This window comes from Nematostella vectensis, chromosome 4 (genome assembly GCF_932526225.1).
Source record: "Nematostella vectensis chromosome 4, jaNemVect1.1, whole genome shotgun sequence".
NCBI classification, from domain to species: Eukaryota; Metazoa; Cnidaria; class Anthozoa; order Actiniaria; family Edwardsiidae; genus Nematostella; species Nematostella vectensis.
In genome coordinates, this window is record NC_064037.1 from 7,457,625 (window position 1) to 7,480,287 (window position 22,663).

Sequence of the window (22,663 nt, forward strand, 5' to 3'; positions counted from 1 at the left end):
GTACTTTTGGGGATCGTTTCGGGTCCTGGGATCGTTTCGGGTCCTGGGATCATTTCGGGTCCTGTACAGATCTCCCCCAACTTCTACTTATCGTCGGTACACCTGTGTTGAGAGACCGGCGCAAGAGACTGAGCCGAGTTGTTTGAGCATTTTGAAACTTTTAAATGTTTGCGTTCATTTTTTGTCAAAAACCTTAAGAAAATAGCCGACTACAGCAGTAAGAACCACAAGTAATAACCATACAGCTATGTTAGTAAACCAGAGACGGGTGTTATTGTAACGGAGAGGACGCTACGGAAGTCTATCGTGGTAATCGGTATAACGACAAGTTGTTTTGACAATTCGTGCTCATCTTTTTCTACAACAAAGCTTGTTTTAAACACGATACTGGAACATCGCATAACCGATCTTCAATGGCGTTTTATGGCTATTGGAAATACTTGCAAAGGAAGTTAAACGCCAAAGATTAAACTGCTTGTTGAAAATTTGTTTTGCTGTCAAGTGTTAGTAAAACAAAATGGCGCCTACCGTACCAGTGAGTAGACACATCTTATATAAACAATGGAGATAATAACTTACCCTAGGGATCTAGCAATGGGATATGGCTAGTAAGGAAGCAAGAGGTTGTTTATCAAAGGTAGTCTGCATACTTAAAATTTCAAAAGAGTTAGAGATTTGTCACTTTAATATCAGCCAACAAGTTCCATAATTACTTAATACTGAAAATGTGACGCTGGGTCAAAATAAGGCAATTTGAGCACAGGGCAATGGAAAACCACTCTTAATTTTGCTATCCTTACTGAATAAAAATAATTAACCTTGACATTTTGCATTTCAGCCCACCCCAAATGCTATATCAGTGTCTGAGCCAGTTCTATCGACAGCAGCCATTGTGATGATAGCCGTTGGAGGCTACGTTGTACTTGTTGTTATAGTTCTACTTATAAGGCTGTGTTTAAAGGTAATTTGGGAATGCCTATATGAATACCCCCTTAATCTTTCCCACCCTCCCCACCTCTAATCTCTGACTCTCACCCACCCAATTCATCCTTAATCTCTCAGGAGCCTGGGTGTACAGTAAAGCAGTTATCCCTGCCTATGACTCATACCCCTCCCCAACCCCTGAGTGTTATTGCTGAGTTTTTCCCCTGAGTTGAGTGTGCATACTTGCCAACATACGGGATCATTTAACAACTCTGATTAACAACGTTCAGCACGAATTCCTACCTGGAAAATCTTGTACCACCCAGCTACTTGAGGTATTGCACCATATCGATTCTTTGTTGGATAACGGGAAACAAACGGACGTCATCTACATGGACATGTCAATTCGACATTCGCACTCAACAAGGTGGACCATGCCGCACTTCTCTACAAACTGGAGCACAGTTTCGGCATTTCTTGTTCCCTTCTTTGCTGGTTCCAATCTTACTTGAGCAACAGAAGACAACGGGTAACAGTTCTTGGCTTCACGTCATCCGAGGCATCAGTTACGTCCGGCGTCCCACAAGGTAGCCTACTGGGGCCCATATTATTCTGTCTCTATGCAAATGACCTGCCAGATGTCGTGCACAACTCAAAAGTTGCGTGCTTCACAGACGACACAAAGCTAGTAAAGTGCGTGAACTCGGATTCAGACGCCGCCCTACTCCAGCAAGGTCTCAGCAGCCTGGAAAACTGGTCAAAAACATCTGGCCTAATGTTCAACCAAGACAAGTGCAAGTGTCAGAAAGTCACACGGAAGTCCCACCCCATCGAAGTCCCATACCATCTGAACGGGTCGCTGCTAACAGTCTCCTCTCACGAGAAAGATCTGGGGGTCTGGGTCGCCAGCGACCTTACGTGGTCAAAGCACGTCACAGAGAGTTGCGTGAAGGCTAACAAGTTGTTGGGCTTTCAGCGCAGAACCACCGTGGACTTCGGCTGCATACGAACTCGCCGCACCCTTTATTTGGCAGTGGTGCGTCCAGCCTTGGGTTATGCTACCCAGGTCTGGAGCCCACAATCAGTTAAACTTATAGAAAAGTTAGAAAGAGTGCAAAGAAGAGCCACCAAATATATGCTAAGCCTTCCGTTCCTTTGCACAGAGAGTTACACTGAACGCCTTCTCTCTACTAACTTGTTGCCACTGTGCTATTGGCACGAGCACTTAGATCTAGTTTTTTTCTATAAAGCCATTAGTGGCCTTGTTTTTATATCTCAGGAATGCCTCCCTACTTGTATTGAACCAGTCAGAACCACTAGATCTACTTTTAATCCAAATGTACTAAGTTTTCGTCCGTGCCTCGCGCACCTGTAACACTTTGCCTGATCATTTCCGACTAAAGAGCCTAAGTTTAAATCAGTTTGAGTGCCTGCTTTTACAACATTACAGCCGAGCGCTGACTATTTCCTACAACGTAGATGATCCAAGGTCGTTCAAGACAATTTGCATCAAGTGTCACAAATCTAGTCTGCTCGACACAGCCATTTCATGTTGTTTTTAGCTTTCAATAATGTTGACTTGTTAATTAGCTTTTAGTTCTCTGTCTTACTTTTGTTTTGTAACTCGTAACATTGGGCCCACAGTAATTGGTTAAGCTGTTTGTGGTGTCCCAGTCTAGTACTTGTACTTTTGTGTTATTTAATTAATTTATAGTGGACGAAGTTAAATAAATGAATAAATAAACAATCTCTTAGAGCCAGGGAGTGAATCTGTGTGTCCCCTGGATCTCTGAGATCCTCCCATCTGTGGACCAATAATGCTATTTCTAAATTAATTTAACTAATTTCTTAGAGCCAGGGAGCGAGCCTGTGTACCACTTGGGTCTCTGGCATCCTTCCTTATGTGGACCCTGAATGCTATTGCCAAGTTAATTTATCTAATCTCTCAGAACCAGGGAGTGAGCCTGTGTCCTGCCTGGGTCTCTGAGACATGCTGTAGTTGTTGTAACAAAAATGAGGATGAGAGCAGCTGCTGTGGTGCATGTTTGGTGTCATTTGCCGAGGCTTGTGACTGCACCACACCCAGTAAGAAGTCATGTATGGACGCAGTTTGTCCAAGTAAACAGGTATATGACTTTTTTCCACAAAATTTAATTATTTGCACCCTCCCACCTTTTTTTTTCCATTGCAAATGTTATCATATCTAAATGTTAAAATTTTCATATTGTTTACTTGTCAATTCTGTTTGCAATTAATATAGCTAGTCCCTCTTCTCTGTCATAGTTCTATTGTCTTACAAAATCTACCTCTTTTGTTTATCTAGTGGTGCAACGAGAATGTCTGCTGCTGTCTGTATGCTGGGCCGGATGGGCAGTGTTGTCAGGATTGTCAAGGACCCGAGTGTGGGGTGAGATATCTAATTTGTATATTTGTGATTTATGTATTTGTGCAAGTTCATGCTGGGGTTAGATTTTGAAATTCTCTGTCCTAAAAAGGTCTTAAATTTGTTTGCTGTTCGGCTGCAGGAACAATGTTAAAGATAATAATTTAGATATTTTCAATATAAAGTATGAAAATTTCATCTTGGTTGGTTATTTTGAAGATTTCTTAAAATATAAAAAATAGTGGTTTTCAAAATCCTGTGCAACAAAATGCAGTTGTTAATGTGTAATAGTAAAGCCAGAACAAAAGAAAACAAAGACATTAGTGTATTTAAATAGACTAAATAGTATTTCACAGGATTTTGAAAGCCACTCTAACAAACGTTAACCTTCTTAACTAAATTTAATACCAAGAATGCTTTTTTCAAATCTTTTCAGACTGATAATTCCTGTTTTATTTAACACTTTTTCTATTTTTCAGTAACCTATGTTATGCTATTTGAGACATCATGTTAGTTGAGACAGACAGTTCTAATCAGTGTTTTAAAAAAATTTCCAACTTACTAATGCTGTCCATTCTATGGTAAATTGGATGACCTATGTTTTGTTGTTTGTTTTAGTGTGGGGACTGCAACTGTGCTTGCAATTGTAACCTTCCAGACTGCAGCACCATTAACTGTATCTGCTTTGAGATCAAGCTCAACTAAAGAGACGCAACACTAAACATACAGTAGACCATTTTGCAGTGTAGAGAACCAAAACAAAATTTTATTTGAATATTATTCATGGCTATGTCTCTTGTACATATGTATTTTTGTAAATACATTTTGAAGAAGTATAAATAATTTAAAATATATTTTAATACCTGCCACTGCATTGTTGTATGCTTTCTAGGAGATAAAGAAACATATTCCCATTCATTCCCCATACAAACACTGCATTTAGTCCAATTGACGAGGTGAGGTTGCACCCGAGAGATTTCTGGTAAAATAGGCAAATAGTTTCACCAAGGGGTGTGCCCTGTGAGGTCTCCCAGGTCAGTCTTGAACCCAGAGTCGGCCAAGAGGTTATTTGCTGCTACTTTTAAGTAGCAACTGCTGTTTAAAAACAGCGGTTGCTGGGGCATCTCCCTCACGAATGGAAGGTGTAGCGACCAGATTAATGCTGGTCTTGTCGTTTATTGCTGCTAAGACAGCTCCCTCACAAATGGAAGCGACCGGATTAATGCTGGTCTCTTAGTTTTTTGCTGCTAGGACAGCTCCCTCACGAATGGAAGGGGTAGCGACCCAGAATAATGCTGGTCTCTTTGTTTTTAGCTCCTAAGAGAGCTCCCTTACATTAGAAGAGGTATTCTTGAGCATTACATAACCCTTGGGCGATAGACATGGGCAGTAAAAACGCCAGAAAATAACCAGAGAATGATACAACTCCAATGACGCAACATTTCGTAAATGAAATTCTCCTGCGGACTCAATTTATCTTGGCTGTGTTGGGACATCTCGTTACTTGGCCATTCGGTTGTTAGGCATGCACGCGATCATCCGGGAACTTCACACTTTTAGGCGAGAAAATCAAATGGCGGGAATTTTCCCGGAAAACATCGAAAACAAACGCCGAAACTGGCAAGAAAAACGTAATAAAACAGCAAATACTGTAAAAAAAATTGGCGAGCATGATTTGAGAAAGAAAAAAGTTGTTTCAATGCATATTTCACTGTTAAAAAGCGATAGAATCTGAATAGTCGATATATATATTTTGATAACAAAATTTTTTTCACAACATTCGCTAGATAATTCTACTTCTGGTTGCGTTTCCAACTCTATAATCTTTGAGAAGACAGGACTGATCGCGATTTTTTTAGGCAAGGAATATTTACCTAGTTGCTGTCTACAAAACTCCTTATTGATTTTTCGATATTAAAAAAATTATTTAGGTAAGAGTGGAAAAATAAAAATTAAAATGTTCGAAAATTTTATTATTTATTCAAAAACGCATACGTACTTTTGTAGGCACCCTCCTGAATAATGTTTTAAAGCTACATTTACCATTGCCGATACTTCAACAGCTAAGATTATAGAATAGTTCTGTTGTGACGTGTGATGACGCCATCGCCTGATGACATCAAAATTTAGAGATTCATAAACAATGATGCCATGCCTAAATTCATTCCATTTCACAAATTGTTTGGTGGATTTATAACGTCTTGAAGTTTTCCTAGCAACAGCCCTCAGAGAAATGTCCCAACACCCTTAATGGATCATCGCTCAATGTTTTTTTTTTCAATATGTTTCTCCTGGTTTTTTTTTTTTTTTTCAATATGGTACTCCTGCCAAGTAAACATGTATTGTGCAAACCCCTCCCCCTTCTATGTGCATCAGTATTTATAAAATTATTAGATTAAGGTTTTAACTCATAGTTGTGTTTTGCAATTTATTGGTTGAGTACCATCATTATTAGCTAAAATATCTATGTACAAGTCTAGACAAAGTGTAATGCTATCTTTTTTTGCCCTTTCGCCCCTTTGTCTTTTCTTTGTTCTTCATTGCACGCATGTCTTTCTTCATTCTTGGGTCGACCACCTTGAATGGTCCCTTAACTCCTGCCGGCCTTTTCATCCTTTTTGCGCCTGGGAAAAGAAGAAGACCATGATAGAGCCTTATGTGTTACGAAATTAATATTTTATAAGAAATTGCTACTTCTGCAAAACATTCATAAAAAAGAAGGTATCAAAAGTTGTGATACAAGCCCCATTGCTAATGCACTACCTCCACTGGATTTGATACAAGTCCATTGTTAGATCACTCCTGCACTACCATCCAACCCTCCCCTTAGATGTTATACAAGTCCATTGCTTCTATTATACAAGTCCATTGTTAGATCGCTCCTGCACTACCATCCAACCCTCCCCTTAGATGTTATACAAGTCCATTGCTTTTATTATACAAGTCCATTGTTAGATCGCTCCTGCACTACCATCCAACCCTCCCCTTAGATGTTATACAAGTCCATTGTTAGATCACTCCTGCACTACCATCCACCCCTCCCCTTAGATGTTATACAAGTCCATTGCTTCTATTATACAAGTCCATTGTTAGATCACTCCTGCACTACCATCCACCCCTCCCCTTAGATGTTATACAAGTCCATTGTTAGATTACTCCTGCACTACCATCCACCCCTCCCCTTAGATGTTATACAAGTCCACTGCTACTGTAGGTCACTATCCCCTTTTGTTCTAACTTACTCTGGTGTTTCTTTGTCACAACATATTTAATCTCCTTCTTCTTGTTTATGGAAGCCTTTTTGTATAAGCTGCAAAAAAGAAACAAGGTATCATCTCACGCAGAATTTTACATGTAGACAACAAGAAAACTTGCAAAGATGCTCCACTTAGTAGCAAATTTATGGTTGCTTTTATACTTACTTTTGGATTTGCTTCATTTTCTCCTGTGCTGTGACATCTGGGGCATCACAGACTGCCTCTGCTTTCTTGCGAGCTCTCTCGACACGCTTAAGTTCCTGCCATATGGAATAGGTGACAAAGCAAATGAGAAAAGCAATACCAAGCATCTGCCCAGATCTCAAAGGAGATCAAAATGCGATGTTTTTTTTTTCTTATTTAAAGTCAAGGCTAGTGCAATCAATTTAGCTTGAAGCAATTTCTTATACACATTGGACTCTAGGAAGCAAGTCTGAATTTCCTTGATCCTCTTATCTCTTTTTGAGCTTTGAGTGTGAGAGGGGTGAAGTCTGGAATTTTATATTCCATAGGTTCCTGCATCTGTGAACATATCAACTAATATATACCTTCCTCTTCTTTCGACCCTTAGCCTCTGCGATTTTCTTGATGGGCCTGGCGTTGATGTCCTTCAGTCTGGCCCTGTATTCCTCTACTTCTGCTTTAGTGATGGGCAGCTGGCGCTTACAGCAGCGTGCCTCATCCTCAACAAACCACGAGGGCAGGCTGGGGTCGTTGAATGAGTACCTGGGGACATACATATGCTTTAGAGATAATGTCACATCTTTAGCCATGTGTTGATGATACATATATAATCACTATCACATAGGCAAGTTAATAAAATTAATAATAATAATAATTATCAATAGATAATTTGGTGATCATGTCCAGCCCCCTTGTGGGTGGGGGTCCCAAGGTCCTAACTCCAACAAAATCCATCACACAATCCATTACAAAAAGTCACCTATGATAATTCTAGCCAAGAAATGTTATTTTCATGATTCATGATACAGTACACATAAATAAGCTTATTGCACATGGGCATGGCCAGAATAAAAAAACTCTTAGGTACCTTACCTATTATAAGAATCATCTATAATATCTCTTTTCCTCTTTCTAGAGGAAGCCATTTGAGCTCCAATGGCCATTCCCTCTGGAGTCAACTTCTTTGCATATGAGCCTATGAGTTTAGTTAGTGAAACATGTCAACAACCAGGAAACAAGTCAGGCCACAAATCTTCAGGGAAAATAGGTTAACTTGTTTACTTGGTTAGACTTAAAAGGGTCTGTGTTTTATAAGTGGAAGCAGGGGACAATGATTTCAAATAGAAAACATTATCTATAATATCTCTTTTCCTCTTTCTAGAGGAAGCCAACACTTTGAACAGAAATAAAGTGTGAGAAAGACAAAAGATTTGCCATGTTTTTACAGTAAAAGGTAAAGCATGAAAGGAACCATATAGAGAGGAAAAGGCACCACATAGTAAAAAAGATGTGCAGGCTAGTAACAAGATGTGCAGGCTAGTAACAAGATGTGCAGGCCAGTAACAAGATGTGCAGGCTAGTAACAAGATGTGCAGGCCAGTAATAAGATGTGCAGGCCAGTAACAAGATGTTAGGCTAGTAACAAGATGTGCAGGCCAGTAACAAGATGTGCAGGCTAGTAACAAGATGTGCAGGCTAGTAACAAGATGTGCAGGCCAGTAACAAGATGTGCAGGCCAGTAACAAGATGTGCAGGCCAGTAACAAGATGTGCAGGCCAGTAACAAGATGTGCAGGCCAGTAACAAGATGTGCAGGCTAGTAACAAGATGTGCAGGCTAGTAACAAGATGTGCAGGCCAGTGACAAGATGTGCAGGCCAGTGACAAGATGTGCAGGCCAGTGACAAGATGTGCAGGCTAGTGACAAGATGTGCAGGCTAGTGACAAGATGTGCAGGCTAGTGACAAGATGTGCAGGCTAGTGACAAGATGTGCAGGCTAGTGACAAGATGTGCAGGCTAATGACAAGATGTGCAGGCCAGTAACAAGATGTGCAGGCCAGTGACAAGATGTGCAGGCCAGTGACAAGATGTGCAGGCCAGTGACAAGATGTGCAGGCCAGTGACAAGATGTGCAGGCCAGTAACAAGATGTGCAGGCCAGTAACAAGATGTGCAGTCCAGTAACAAGATGTGCAGTCCAGTAACAAGATGTGCAGGCTAGTGACAAGATGTGCAGGCTAGTGACAAGATGTGCAGGCCAGTAACAAGATGTGCAGGCCAGTAACAAGATGTGCAGGCCAGTAACAAGATGTGCAGGCCAGTAACAAGATGTGCAGGCCAGTAACAAGATGTGCAGGCCAGTAACAAGATGTGCAGGCCAGTAACAAGATGTGCAGGCCAGTAACAAGATGTGCAGGCCAGTAACAAGATGCGCAGGCTAGTAACAAGATGTGCAGGCTAGTAACAAGATGTGCAGTCTAGTAACAAGATGTGCAGTCTAGTAACAAGATGTGCAGGCCAGTAACAAGATGTGCAGGCCAGTAACAAGATGTGCAGGCCAGTAACAAGATGTGCAGGCCAGTAACAAGATGTGCAGGCCAGTAACAAGATGTGCAGGCCAGTAACAAGATGTGCAGGCCAGTAACAAGATGTGCAGGCCAGTAACAAGATGTGCAGGCCAGTAACAAGATGCGCAGGCTAGTAACAAGATGTGCAGTCCAGTAACAAGATGTGCAGGCTAGTAACAAGATATGCAGGCTAGTAACAAGATGTGCAGGCTAGTGAGTGTCTTACTTGCTGATTCCTGTGGCACGACCTCAAATCCCTGGTCCCCCTTAGTTTTTTTCTGTTTCCCATCCATGGCTTTCATGTCGTATTCTTCATCAGAATCAGAACCACTGCTATCGTCACTACTCTCATCATCATCATCTTCATTGTCAGTTTGTTTCTTTGTTCTAGTAGGTTTGGTTGTCTTTGCAGATTCAGGCATTGGTTTCTCTGAGACACCAGCTTTTTCTTCTTCATTTTCGTCTTCCCCTGGCATATGTGAAATATGAAAGTAAGTTTCAGTAAGCCAAAAGTACAAATGCCACAGATGTTACATACATCATATGTTACTCTGGTGTGTACCCACCTATCAACTTTCCACCCTTTTTCTTGTAGTCTTGTAGCATTTGGCTGATTTCAACATCTTCATCAACATCATCTTCTAGCCCTTGAAATATGTCCTAAAATATAATAATTAAACTACATTTGAAAAACATCACATACTTGTATAAACATGGTGAACATTGCTTGAAAAGGGACATAAAATTATTATTTGGTAAAAATGTTAGCCTAAAACCAACTGGGGCAACATTGTTGAAGATGACATGCAACATTGTTGGGCCAACTGCTTTTGTGCTGTGTAGACTGCGTGTTACATTTTCAGTAAGTGTCGGGACAAGTTGCAAAATGCATGTTTAGTCGTCACACGTGATGCACGTGCAAGACTTGAATATGTGTCAACTTCAATTTACACTGAGTAAACATTGTTTAATTGTTGAGCTATGTATTTACACATTCGCAACTCCTGGCCCAATAATTTGCCAACAATGCTTTTACAGTACAATGCCTCAAAAAGTCCACCAGAGAAGATATATTCATCTCTTGGTTTTATATACCTTTTCGAACCATTTACTTGTTTTCGCACTCGCGGATTCCTTCTCTTCAAGAGTAACAAGAAGTGGGTTCTCAACACTATAGGGTAGAAATAAAGACGAAATCATTAGAGACACTCAATTAACAGAAAATCTTTAGAGAGACAACCCAATAAAATGCAATTTTTTTCGAACAATACTGTACAAATTAAAAGCAAATCATTTGAGAGACAACCCAAACCTGAAATCTTCACCACTGCATGGTACAAATAAAGAGCAAATCATTAGAGACACAAAAAAATTACTGCTTTCTGCTACATACTTTTCTTTTTGTGTGTCCACACTCTCTTGGTTATCTTCCCCATCTGATGATTCCATCTCATTATCATCATTTTCAACATCTGAACCTTCTTCAAGGACAAGTGCACCATCATCATCTTCTCTAATCACTGCGCCATCATCCATAAGATTGGCACCCAGATCATCAATTGCCTCCAAGTGCTGAAAACAGAATTCAACTGAGTGCAAATTGCAGCCTTTTTTCAGAGATTTGAAAAGTGTTTAGAGTTGTGGGTAACTGTCTGTTTTATTGAGCAAGTTGTTAGAGACTTGCTACTATATGAATATGGCACCAGCAAAAATTAGAAAGACAGTTGAAAGCATACTGCACATCAGACCTCTCATTTCATAAGTTTCCCATATAAACAATAGTTCTTTGATTTCTTGAATAACATAGACATACCTTTTTGCTTCTTATGTTAGCAAGAGAGAACATCTCCGCATCTTCCTGAATTTCCTTGACATCTTCAGGGAGAATCATTTTTAGCTGCATCTTCTCACGCAGTTTCTGCCTCTGCTGTTGCACCTTCCTTTTTTGCCTACAAAAACAAAAAGTTGTAAAAGTTATATTATAAAGCTGTATTATAATGAGGTATAATAGCAACCCATCTTCTGTATAAATACCATGGTACTGTATTTATGGTGATACACAACAAATCTTTTGGTGGTATATCATGTGACACATGTTTGTAATCTCTGTTGAATATGAATAAATGAAAGTAATCTCTTGTTCACAGCCTGCTCTAAGATTTATTGCATGCTTTAGGTATCGACTGACAAAAGAAGACTATGTCTAGGCAGGTGTGACACAGAATAGGGAATTTAAGCAACGGCAATGTGAACGGTGATGGCAGAAAACAATTGAAAAATTCAAAGATTCTGCTGTGAAAAGTTTTATGGTCTAGCAAGGACGGGAAAGTGTGCTGAAAATTACGCTATTCTATTGGGGATCACGTTCTCCATTCAGTCGCTGAGGTACTTGTTAAATTCGCTTAAACACTTGGCGATAGCAAGGTCGAACGCAGTGGAGTAGAATTTACAGTGCAAACGTCTGTGTCCTCAAATGACTTGAAACTTAAAGATTTCATGTCGTGGCTTTATGGAAAACGGCTAAAATGTATCAGACAGAATGCCTTTCCATGTGCTGCTTTTGAATACTTAATCAGACTGTTTTCTGCCATTGTCATCCACGTTGCTGTTGCCGTTGCTTAAAGTTTAATTTAGGTGGACACAATGTTGATTCAGATGCCGTACCGATTGCATCGTTCCAAGGGGTAAAAAAGTTACTGTTGCATTGCGAAAATCAAAATAAATGCGGCACAACAAGGTCACGATGTTTGAAACAGTGTCGAACTTTTGCAGTGCCGCACATAATTAATTTAGATGTCGAGCTTCTCATGTGCCAATATACTTCAATACTAAACAATTAGGTTTGGCATGGCAAAAGCGCGGCTCGATACCTCCCTAACCGCGTCTGACTAGCCATCGATCTTGCTCCGTAACAATAAATCATGGCTAGAATTAGTGTGGTGGCACATTTATTCCTAAGAGCTCTTATGAAATCTCTCACATTGTTTTATTTCTTTGTGTTTGTGTATCTCCTTTTATCAGCCCGCCAGGTGTAGGGGCGGGTGATGAGGGCCTTATCATTCGAAACATGCTTCATATACGAATCGTCTCCCTAGTTTTTTCCCCTTTTACTCCCACCATCATCGCCGCTTTTCCCCTAGCTTTCACCTAAGTCTCCCTGCTTCATGCTCCAGGTTCATATATGACCAACCAATAGACCTTGCCCACTGATGAGAAGTCTTGGTTGGTGTTATATGCCTTCTAGTTCTACATTTCGCAGAGCTCTTTGAAATGACCTACACACTTTTGTCTAATCGGTTTTATTTATTTGGTTATGTTTATTTTACATATACATGCCGGTTGTTTTCTTCATGCCTTTGCCTTTTCCAATTATCTCTTACCAACGATTATCGCTTCATCTAGGGTAAACTATCCTCCCTGTCTAGTTAATGTTTTAGTGTCATCTCCACTCTCACCGCGCTCCCTTTGTCGCCTCCCGCGCCCCTACTTCATCTTCTTCTCGCCCTTTTACTAGCATCATTCTCCATTGTCCGCAATGCTTCCTTTCACCGCTACAGTATTTCATATTTTTTCTCTGCGTTTTCGCAACACTCATTCAATCTCTATTATTATTAAATTTCACCTGTCAATCATATTTTACACACTTCATTAGATACATACCTGCACACATACCTCACCCTCTCCATTACCGCTCACTATTTCCTCTCTACAATCTAAACACTTTTCTTTCTCTTATCCTACATATTACTTTCCTACCCTACACACAACACACTTTCTCAAACACACTACACAGTCTTGTCACAATATCCCTACTCATTATTTTGTTCACACTCGCATTATCTCCCTTCATCAGAGTCCACTTATGCCGCTATCACCTCTTCACATTCGCTACACAACACTCCCCACAAGTTACCAATTACAACTGTTTCAATCTCCACATAATACCATATTCACTAACTACCTTCTCCACTCAACAAAAAACCCTTTATTCATAACTCTCATGTCGTTTTATTACCAACCCCATCTCTTATAATTACCCTAAACTTGTTGTCTCATAATCCATAATCTTAACCACCCGAACATAACCTGATAGCCCTATCACCCTTTTCCCTTCTTTCACACTGCAACTTCACAAACATAAATTAAGTTTTACCATTCGCTACACAACCACCTTTCCACCTCCTTATCTCAACCTATCACCATCTTCATCTTCTATCGCGGCCTTCCTATATACTACAATACCACACTCACTCTCTCATAACAATATATTATCACCCACATTTACACCATAACCTCAAATTTTAAATCGACCTCCGCACCACTACCATTTTAACACACACAGACCCATCACGCTAAATTATAAGCCTCATCTACACCACATCTCCCTCACCACCACTCTCACCTATACACCATACCACTTTATTCCCCACCAACACAGCCATTAGCCATCTCCATACCACACCATATTATTATTATTATTATCATTATCATTATCATTATCATTAATATTATCGTTATCATTATCATTATCATTATTATTATTTTTTTTTCTTTTTCACCAACTCACCTAGCCTATCCACCTTTTCACCGTAATTACATTACTAGCATCTCCACTCTACATTACCTTACTAGCCATCCTTCACCATCACCATACCATATGATCACACCCACCTCACTACCACACCACTTTAGGCCCCAACGTCTTGGATATAGCTGTCATGTATAGTTGATATTTCATGGCATAGGCCCATAGCCTGGATTTGGGTAGAGGAGTGGATTTTTTGGAAGATCCACAATATTTTCTTTAAATACTGAATGATATGTAAAAGAACAGCAACCAAATGGTGGAGTAGGTGCGAGATGCAGCCATTGGCCTAGAGTATGCCACAGAGAATTGCACATTTACAGCTCAGTCAACCAAGGGAATTACCAATTGGGAATTACCTTTTGACTTCTGCAGACTCCTCTTCTTTCAACTTGAGGATAGAGTTCTGAATTGCCTCCTAGATGTAAATATAGTAGGAAACATGTCAAAAGCATTGTACATCATTGCTATATCTCAATCCCAGTTTGAAAAAACAATTAATAAAAAACAAATCATAGTAGTTTACTGAGCCAAACCTCTTCATCCTCTGGCTCTTCCTGCTTCTTGTCTCCAGAGCTGCAAAACATTTCAGAAGTTTTAGTGAACAACATACAGTAGAAGATAAAAACAATCACACTGTAAGTTATTACTAGGTTCCTAACCTTTTGCTGTTTTCTTTTGGGTAAAATTCTTTCCCCAAACTTCTTTGCCATGCAAGCAGATTCCTGAAATGAAAAAGTTTATAATACTTGATATATCATTGATTTTAATCTCTTTAAACAGAGTCACATTGTGCACACTACTGAACCAATGATATGTTAAAATACAACTTTTAATCTTATAACTTAAAATGTACTTGGATAAGTGCCTGCTCCCATAGCAGTCATTACAAAGGAATTGAATTTTTTTGCTCCTTCAGAAACGTTTATCTACCTGACATCTGGTTTTCCTAGGACCTTGATGTCTCGACAGCATTCTTTGATGTCTTCTGTTGTCAGTGTATGATTCAAAATTTTGTCATCATCAAACACAATCTGCACAGAAAAAAGAGTATATATATATAAAGCAATATTAAAATGCAGTATAATCACCAGTAAATTCTTTCCTCAATTCTTATGTTTCTTCTTTTAATTTGATTTTAGAGTTTTACTGATAAATTATTATTCTTGTCTATGACTTTTAATTGACACAATTCACTTGCACATGATACTCTGTAAGTTAATTTGCATTCTTTGGTCTATGACAGACTTCTATTGAAAGCTCCTGAAACGATGACCATATCAATATTGGAACATCTATAGTTACTTTCTCTTCACCTCATTAGTCTCTGTTAGCAGTTCCAGTGGCGACTCACTCTGGATAAACTCAGAGGCTGGGGTTTTCGTGTGCAGGGTGTAGTCACACTCTTTGTAACCCTCGGCACGTTTTTTTTTCTTCTACAAAAAATGGACATTTAGAGAATAGTTTAAATCATTCCTATAACACTTTCCCATTTAAAAATGTACTTTCCCATTTAAATGTGTACTTTTGCGAGAGCGTTGTTTTCACGTCCTCAAACCGCGGGTCAACCAATCAGAGACCGTCACTTCAATAGCCTTAATTCAACGCGTCTGGAAAACGCCAGTCAGCCAATGAAATGATCTTGAAATTTGAGCCTTCGTGATTCCGCGTTCTTCCACGCGACCTGACCAATCACACTGAATCATTCTTATCCTGCAAAAAGGTCAATACAAATAGCCTTCTGTCAACAGATGCAGATTGCCGGTGATAACGATAATTAACGCGGACTAGGGGTCAGAAGAGATCAAATGGAGAAGATGACTTTAGAAAATAAAAGGAGTAGCCTTCAAAACTACGTATAGTACCCGAACTTTAACAAGTCATTAAACAAGCTATTTCTAAAACCAACACCAAGGACACTCGAATTGGCTTACCCTAGTAATGACCTTTTTCTTCTTTGCACAGCTCTCCCAGAATCTCTTTTCGCTATACCAAATATGTCATGTCTTTCTGTGAACAATTCACCAAGTGGATATTTTTAGTGTTCCCAGGTCGGACTAATCATACTTGATCTCAATGAACCAAAGACTTGTGATGGCGCGAAACGAAATTGGCGCCCTTTTAGTCCCGTGGCTTGGCTCGATCACGGCTGTATCCAGCCCAAATTTGTCTGCATCCAAATCAAATATTGTTCTTTTTGCCGTCGGTTTCATCCAAGAATGACCCATTCGTATTGTTCTCATTATAAAAAGATGCAGGAGAGAAATCTTCTAGCTCACGCTGCACATGATGCCGTGTAACACGAGATCTCAGGGTATGGAATGAATTGATAAACAATTTACTGTTTCAACAGATTCGGATTATACAGCAAATCAAAGTGCGTTTTCGAACACAGAATGTGCAATCTGTAATATAGGTGAACTCGAAAAATACCATCGTGTTTCGAAGCAATCACATACGGAAAACCCCTTTAATAAAGCAAACCTCTAACTACTGAAACATCTCACTGAAACGTGAAAGAGGAAGATAGTATACAACATCATCATTTATTGCAAGGAGAACGAATAAAAGCCAATCACATTCCCAATCAGTGCGTTTGCAGACGCAACGAGTGTCTAGGATCGATTTACAAAGCTACATAGGCATGGAAAGCCGGTAAAAATTTTAGTGTACTATGTATCTAAAGTGACTAGCCTTTAAACAATATATCGGCGTTTTCTTACTTTGTAAGTCAAGCACGCAAAATGTTTTGTTCATTTCACAGAGATCGGACATAGCCATGCGTTATACTTCTCGATAGACACTCAAGAGTAGGCTTTGAAAACAAACCGGAAACTGTGCGTTTTAAAGACGCAGGCTAGTCAATAGTGTGAAAGAATCTAATTTTCGGTACGAGAAACACATTATGACGTTTGTAATTGGTTGTTAGAAGATGAGGTTGATACAACTTTCTTATTCAAACATCAAAAGCAAGCTGTTATAAGTTGATTTACGTCTAGTTATGTGCTTTAGGAAAGCACCCGACTCCGGGACAGATGGAGCACCAAAGGTTGAGCTCTCTGTTGGTGGTCATATGATATGATTAAAAAACTGCCATCTTGTAAGCTAGGAGATAAGGCCCGAACAAACCGGAAAGTGTGCGTTTTAAAGACGCAGGCTAGTCAATAGTGTAGAAGAATCTAATTTTCGGTACAAGAAACACATGGCGCTTGTAATTGCTTGTAAGAACATGATATAATTTTTCTTGTTCAAACATCAAAGCAAGCTGTTATTAGTTGATTTATAGTTGATTTACGTCTTTAAAGCTAGTTATGTGCTTTTGGTTTGCTTAATTTTGGGTATAAGTTCATAATATTTCCTACATTCATGTCACTTTCCTGGGTTTACATTCAAAGTAGTGGACTACAATTTATTTCATTGAGCATTTTTGTCTATAGTTTGGTGAGCTTGAGTATAAGCAGGGTATAAATAACAATGTCAAGTAATTTATCCCTTAGGATAAAACCAATCGCATGTCTATTAGTGCGTTCGAAAATGCAACGGTCTAGATATTCATGCAAGCACGAGATCAAGAGACAGATATAGGCATGGAAAGCCAGTGGAAATATTATATCCTCGCAAACGTTAAACACCGCCAGATTACTATCCGAGCCCGAGACTTTAAGTCAAATTTCGGAATCCGTGTCCGAGCTTTTACTAGCTTGTGTTCGGACATCAGATAACTTGCTCGAGGTATGTCATAAACATTAGTTGAAAAAGAATAGCTAGAGCGGAAAGGCTTAAGACTCGAGACTCGAAAAAGAGGGAAACCCTTAGCAGTAACAACATAAAACAGATCGCGTTTAACAGAGACTCCGAGAACGTGGTACAAAAAGAGGCTCCAAGATCCTAAAATGTCGTGGGGAAAAACGAGACTTCGAGACTTTCGTAAAAACGCCGAGATTCCGAGACTTTGCGAAATTTTTGCGAGATTTTCGAAATTTTAAGGTACCCATCGTTACCCCTTACGTATATCACAGATTTCACGTTCTTTTTGCAATTGGTTCCCTCCAAGAATGACCCATTCGTATTGTTCTCATTATAAAAAGATCTTCTAGCTCACGCTGCACATGATGCCGTGTAACACAAGATCTCAGGGTATGGAATGAATTGATAAACAATTTGCTGTTGTTGCAATTAAATATTGACAGATTCTGATTATACAGCAAATCAAAACGTAGCAAGTGCGTTTTCGAACGCAGAAACGTACAATCTGTAATATAGGTGGACTCGAAAAATACCATCATGTTTCGAAGCAACCACAACTTGAGTAAATAGCCGCGGGTATATGTGCTGGGGCTCCCACGTGCTAACTTTGTCAAGTTGAAAAAATGTAACACCAAGCTGTAATATCCGACTGTCCCTATGCATGAATCTACGATACTGTAGGATGATAATAGGCTAAATTCTTTTAAACAGATTATCTGTTCAAATCTTTTGATTTTTCTCTAGAATTATATTGATGCGCTCTTTTGCTCGACTGGTGCTTGGAATGCTTGTGTGCCAAGAGCAAAGCTCCCTAGCTCGGGCCTTATCTCCTAGCTTACAAGATAGCAGTTTGTTAATCATATCATATGACCACCAACAGAGAGCTCAACCTTTGGTGCTCCATCTGTCCCGGAGTCGGGTGCTTTCCCAAAGCACATAACTAGACGTAAATCAACTTATAACAGCTTGCTTTTGATGTTTGAATAAGAAAGTTTTATCAACCTCGTCTTCTAACAACCAATTACAAACGCCATAATGTGTTTCTCGTACCGAAAATTAGATTCTTTCACACTATTGACTAGCCTGCGTCTTTAAAACGCACAGTTTCCGGTTTGTTTTCAAAGCCTACTCTTGAGTGTCTATTGAGAAGAAAATATAACGCATGGCTATGTCCAATCTCTGTGAAATGAAGAAAACATTTTGCTTGCTTGACTTACAAAGTAAGAAAACGCCGATATATTGTTTAAAGGCTAGTCACTTTAGATACATAGTACACTAAAATTTTTACCGGCTTTCCATGCCTATGTATCTTTGTAAATCGATCCTAGACACTCGTTGCGTCTGCAAACGCACTGATTGGGAATGTGATTGGCTTTTATTCGTTCTCCTTGTAATAAATGATGATGTTGTATACTATCTTCCTCTTTCACGTTTCGGTGAGATGTTTCAGTAGTTAGAGGTTTGCTTTATTAAAGGTTTTTCGTATGTGATTGCTTCGAAACACGGTGGTATTTTTCGAGTTCACCTATATTACAGATTGCACGTTCTGCGTTCGAAAACGCACTTTGATTTGCTGTATAATCCGAATCTGTTGAAACAGTAAATTGTTTATCAATTCATTCCATACCCTGAGATCTCGTGTTACACGGCATCATGTGCAGCGTGAGCTAGAAGATTTCTCTCCTGCATCTTTTTATAATGAGAACAATACGAATGGGTCATTCTTGGATGAAACCGATGGCAAAAAGAACAATATTTGATTTGGATGGCAGACAAATTTGGGCTGGATACAGCCGTGTTCGAGCCAACGGGACTAAAAGGGCGCCAATTTCGTTTCGCGCCATCACAAGTCTTTGGTTCATTGAGATCAAGTATGATTAGTCCGACCTGGGAACACTAAAAATACCCACTTGGTGAATTGTTCACAGAAAGACATGACATATTTGGTTTAGCGAAAAGAGATTCTGGGAGAGCTGTGCAAAGAAGAAAAAGGTCATTACTAGGGTAAGCCAATTCGAGTGTCCTTGGTGTTGGTTTTAGAAATAGCTTGTTTAATGACTTGTTAAAGTTCGGGTACTATACGTAGTTTTGAAGGCTACTCCTTTTATTTTCTAAAGTCATCTTCTCCATTTGATCTCTTCTGACCCCTAGTCCGCGTTAATTATCGTTATCACCGGCAATCTGCATCTGTTGACAGAAGGCTATTTGTATTGCCCTTTTTGCGGGATAAGAATGATTCTGTGTGATTGGTCAGGTCGCGTGGAAGAACGCGGAATCACGAAGGCTCAAATTTCAAGATCATTTCATTGGCTGACTGGCGTTTTCCAGACGCGTTGAATTAAGGCTATTGAAGTGACGGTCTCTGATTGGTTGACCCGCTGTTTGAGGACGTGAAAACAACGCTCTCGCAAAAGTACACATTTAAATGGGAAAGTACATTTTTAAATGGGAAAGTGTTCTATACACTTCCTATGTTGTATTGCTGTTGCATCAATTGTGTTGCATTGTTGCACTGTTGCACACTTTATTTTTTGCACATTTTGTTGCATTTTTTGTGTTGTCGCACTTGTTGTGTTGTGTAAGGCCAGACTAGAGCAAGTGTGGCTTAGAGAAGAGTCTCTAGAATCAATCAAGTTTTTCAATAGTTTTTAAGTGTTCTTGATCTAAAGTCCAACCCTGACAAAGAGAGATCAAAATGGCTAATAACATTATCATCCATACCTCATTCAATAGAGTTGGCTTCTTCAGATCAAGCTGCTGCACCTCTTGGAACACAAACTTGGGGTCCAGCATCTTTGGGTCGATTTTACTTGGAGCTATATAGCCCTTGATAGACATAGGTAGAGTATCAAAGCTGAGGCTTGTTAAATATATACCGGGTTCAAGCTTTAACGATACACCATGTCTAGGATAGAGAAGGTAAAAAAAACCTACCCTATCCAGCAACACATCCAGTATAAAAAATAAAAATAAGAATTTCTTGGGCTATAGAGGCTATCACGCTACTGTTAATGTCAGGGAGAAGTTATGTCAGGCCATGTATATAGTCCATGATAGTGGTTATATACAGTACATGTCAGCAGTGAGTGGCAGGGGAGTGTAGGGATATAAGGATTCTTTAAAAGAGGGTTCTTCCTTGCTCCCCCTGTCAACTATACATGTTGGCTGGAAATAAGGGTGGACTAGCACCCCTTGGACCTCCCCTTGGCTATGTCCCTGTTTGCCACATCCAATTGCATTATCGTCTAACAAAGACTGATACTGTACAACTTATCCGTCACAGTCATTGGCAAGGACAACACTAGAGAGTTAGAATAATTTATTTCTCTTCCATTTCTTACCTGACAAACCACAAAAATCTCAGCTGACTCATTTCTTGATGCCTATTTAAAAAGCCTCAGAATTAGTTGGAGGGTACAGTCAATGGAATCCCTAAAACATGGCCCACAAACCTGTGGCTTGGTGGAGTGGACACTTTTGAAGAGCTGCTGGAAAACCCACAGAAGTGGCTGATAATCTTTGGATCTGAACACCTGTTTAGTAATGAGAGTGACTGAGTGACAGCTAAACAAATAAAATGATGACACATAAATGCTGGGTTTGCTCTCACCTTTGTGATAAACCAGCCCCCTTCTTTGAGATTTTCACATGCGAGTTTTAGAGCACTTAGAGTAAGCTCAGCTAAAAGTTAAAAAAGGTGATTTAGTTCTCAAAATGTTAGAATGAAACAAATAACTTTATGGGATCATATTAAAAATGATACACACTGTACAGTACAAACTGCAATTGATCAATGGAAGACATAGAATATGTCTGGGGTATATACTATATATACTGCAACAGATAACTGCTTAAAATGATCAATACCTTGAGTGAATGCATCTTGGACCCAGGCTGTTCCTACATTTGGAGCACCATCATTAAGCACACAATCTGCCTTCCATGTCTTCAGCTCTTTCTTCAAAAGCTGAAAAGATATTGTCAAAAAGACAGCACATGTGAAGGCTGATTGTGAGGCTACACAAAGTCTCACCACAGTCGCTATAAACATTAGCTACTAATTCATGTTTATGACTTTTTAAGAACACAAAAGGCAAACCAAAGGAATATGTGTCACCACAGTCCAGGTGTGTACACAGGGGGGTTCGTGTGCACCCCTCCTAGGTGGCCAAAAAGTGGGTCATTTCTTATTAAGGAATCTTCAAATACTATGCTTTTTCCAGATGATACCTATGACTGCCCCCTCGGCCAATACTGGGAACGCGCCTGAAGTCCACATTATATTCAGTGTTACCATGGATGGTGGTAACAGCATTATGTGCAAGCTCATAGCCAGAATTTTGTGTGGGTGAGGGGGGGGGATGTTTACACTTTTAGCAGACCATTTTCTCTAAGGTAGCTTGTCCTAGCTCACAAGTAATTCTCAATTTTCCTTCATTAGAGCAGAAGTTGGTTCCATTAGATTGGAAGGTTCGGGACTGTTATACTAACCTGTTTACATCTTTCAGTTGTTATGTCCTCAGTGAAAGTGATGACATTCTTGATAGGTTTAATTGGCACCAAGTCGACCCCTACAAAATACAGCAGCATTAAAAATGTTTTCAAACCATTCACAGCAAGATTTGTTACTCTATGCTTATAAAATGTTATCTTAATTTAAAGGATAACTTACCAACAATAATACTTGACATTGGCATAAACTTGGATGCAACTTGTAGCCTTAAAACACACAATGACATGAGGTCCGTTTAAAAGGTAAAGAATAATTCCTTTTTTCTTTCTCATTCAAGAATTCCATAAAAGCCTACAGCAGAACACAAATTAAACCTACCATCCCCCAGGAGCGGCACAAAGGTCAATAAGGCATCTAGATTTCTGTAGGAAGCCAAACTTTCTGTTCAACTGGATCAATTTGAAAGCTGATCGAGCACGATAACCTGTAAATAGAACCAAAAAAACAACGCTAAGATTCGAGTGGAATCACATAAAATCTAAGCCAAAACTTCCTTATACCTGTCTCCTTTGCCAAGTGATAGAATTTATCCTTTCTTCGCTTCCCAACCTTGGCTTTTTTCCCCATTTCTGTGCCTGTATTTACAACTCAAGGAAAAGACGAGGAGCCTCTGGATTTTGTTATTGCAACACGTGCGATATGAACGAGAAAGACTGGGCACTAAGATAGCGCATCAGACACGACAACGCATCATAATTTTTGGAAATTTTAGGACAATAAATGGC

General features: G+C 39.6%; 2 protein-coding genes and 1 long non-coding RNA gene across 4 annotated transcripts; 1 reads left to right on the forward strand and 2 right to left on the reverse strand.

The window, feature by feature from the left end:
• Positions 1 to 117: 117 nt before the first annotated feature.
• Positions 118 to 4,176, forward strand: LOC116603361 (keratin-associated protein 5-1). Of its 2 annotated transcripts, none has more exons than XM_032364457.2 (5): positions 118 to 535; positions 839 to 961; positions 2,874 to 3,050; positions 3,248 to 3,331; positions 3,926 to 4,176. In XM_032364457.2, the coding sequence occupies exons 1-5, from the start codon at positions 518 to 520 to the stop codon at positions 4,010 to 4,012; spliced, it is 489 nt and encodes a 162-aa protein (XP_032220348.1). In that variant the 5' UTR covers positions 118 to 517; the 3' UTR covers positions 4,013 to 4,176. The 2 variants fall into 2 exon arrangements, with proteins under 2 accessions (XP_032220348.1, XP_032220347.1); XM_032364456.2 differs by having other exon boundaries at positions 527 to 637.
• A 1,545-nt stretch (positions 4,177 to 5,721) lies between these two features.
• LOC5519710 (pre-rRNA 2'-O-ribose RNA methyltransferase FTSJ3) lies at positions 5,722 to 22,596 on the reverse strand. The gene is made up of 24 exons (XM_048726169.1): positions 22,439 to 22,596; positions 22,257 to 22,362; positions 22,098 to 22,144; positions 21,917 to 21,996; positions 21,293 to 21,392; positions 21,036 to 21,106; positions 20,878 to 20,958; positions 20,767 to 20,808; positions 20,147 to 20,251; positions 14,995 to 15,114; positions 14,612 to 14,712; positions 14,341 to 14,403; positions 14,215 to 14,254; positions 14,038 to 14,096; positions 10,907 to 11,042; positions 10,487 to 10,665; positions 10,189 to 10,264; positions 9,660 to 9,753; positions 9,320 to 9,562; positions 7,621 to 7,723; positions 7,113 to 7,290; positions 6,730 to 6,824; positions 6,550 to 6,617; positions 5,722 to 5,931 (listed from the first exon to the last, which is right to left on the reverse strand). The coding sequence occupies exons 1-24, from the start codon at positions 22,503 to 22,505 to the stop codon at positions 5,801 to 5,803; spliced, it is 2,385 nt and encodes a 794-aa protein (XP_048582126.1). The 5' UTR covers positions 22,506 to 22,596; the 3' UTR covers positions 5,722 to 5,800.
• Positions 15,116 to 18,700, reverse strand: LOC125561784. The gene is made up of 2 exons (XR_007307495.1): positions 15,613 to 18,700; positions 15,116 to 15,391 (listed from the first exon to the last, which is right to left on the reverse strand). It is a non-coding gene; the product is annotated as an uncharacterized LOC125561784 (long non-coding RNA).
• Positions 22,597 to 22,663: the final 67 nt, after the last annotated feature.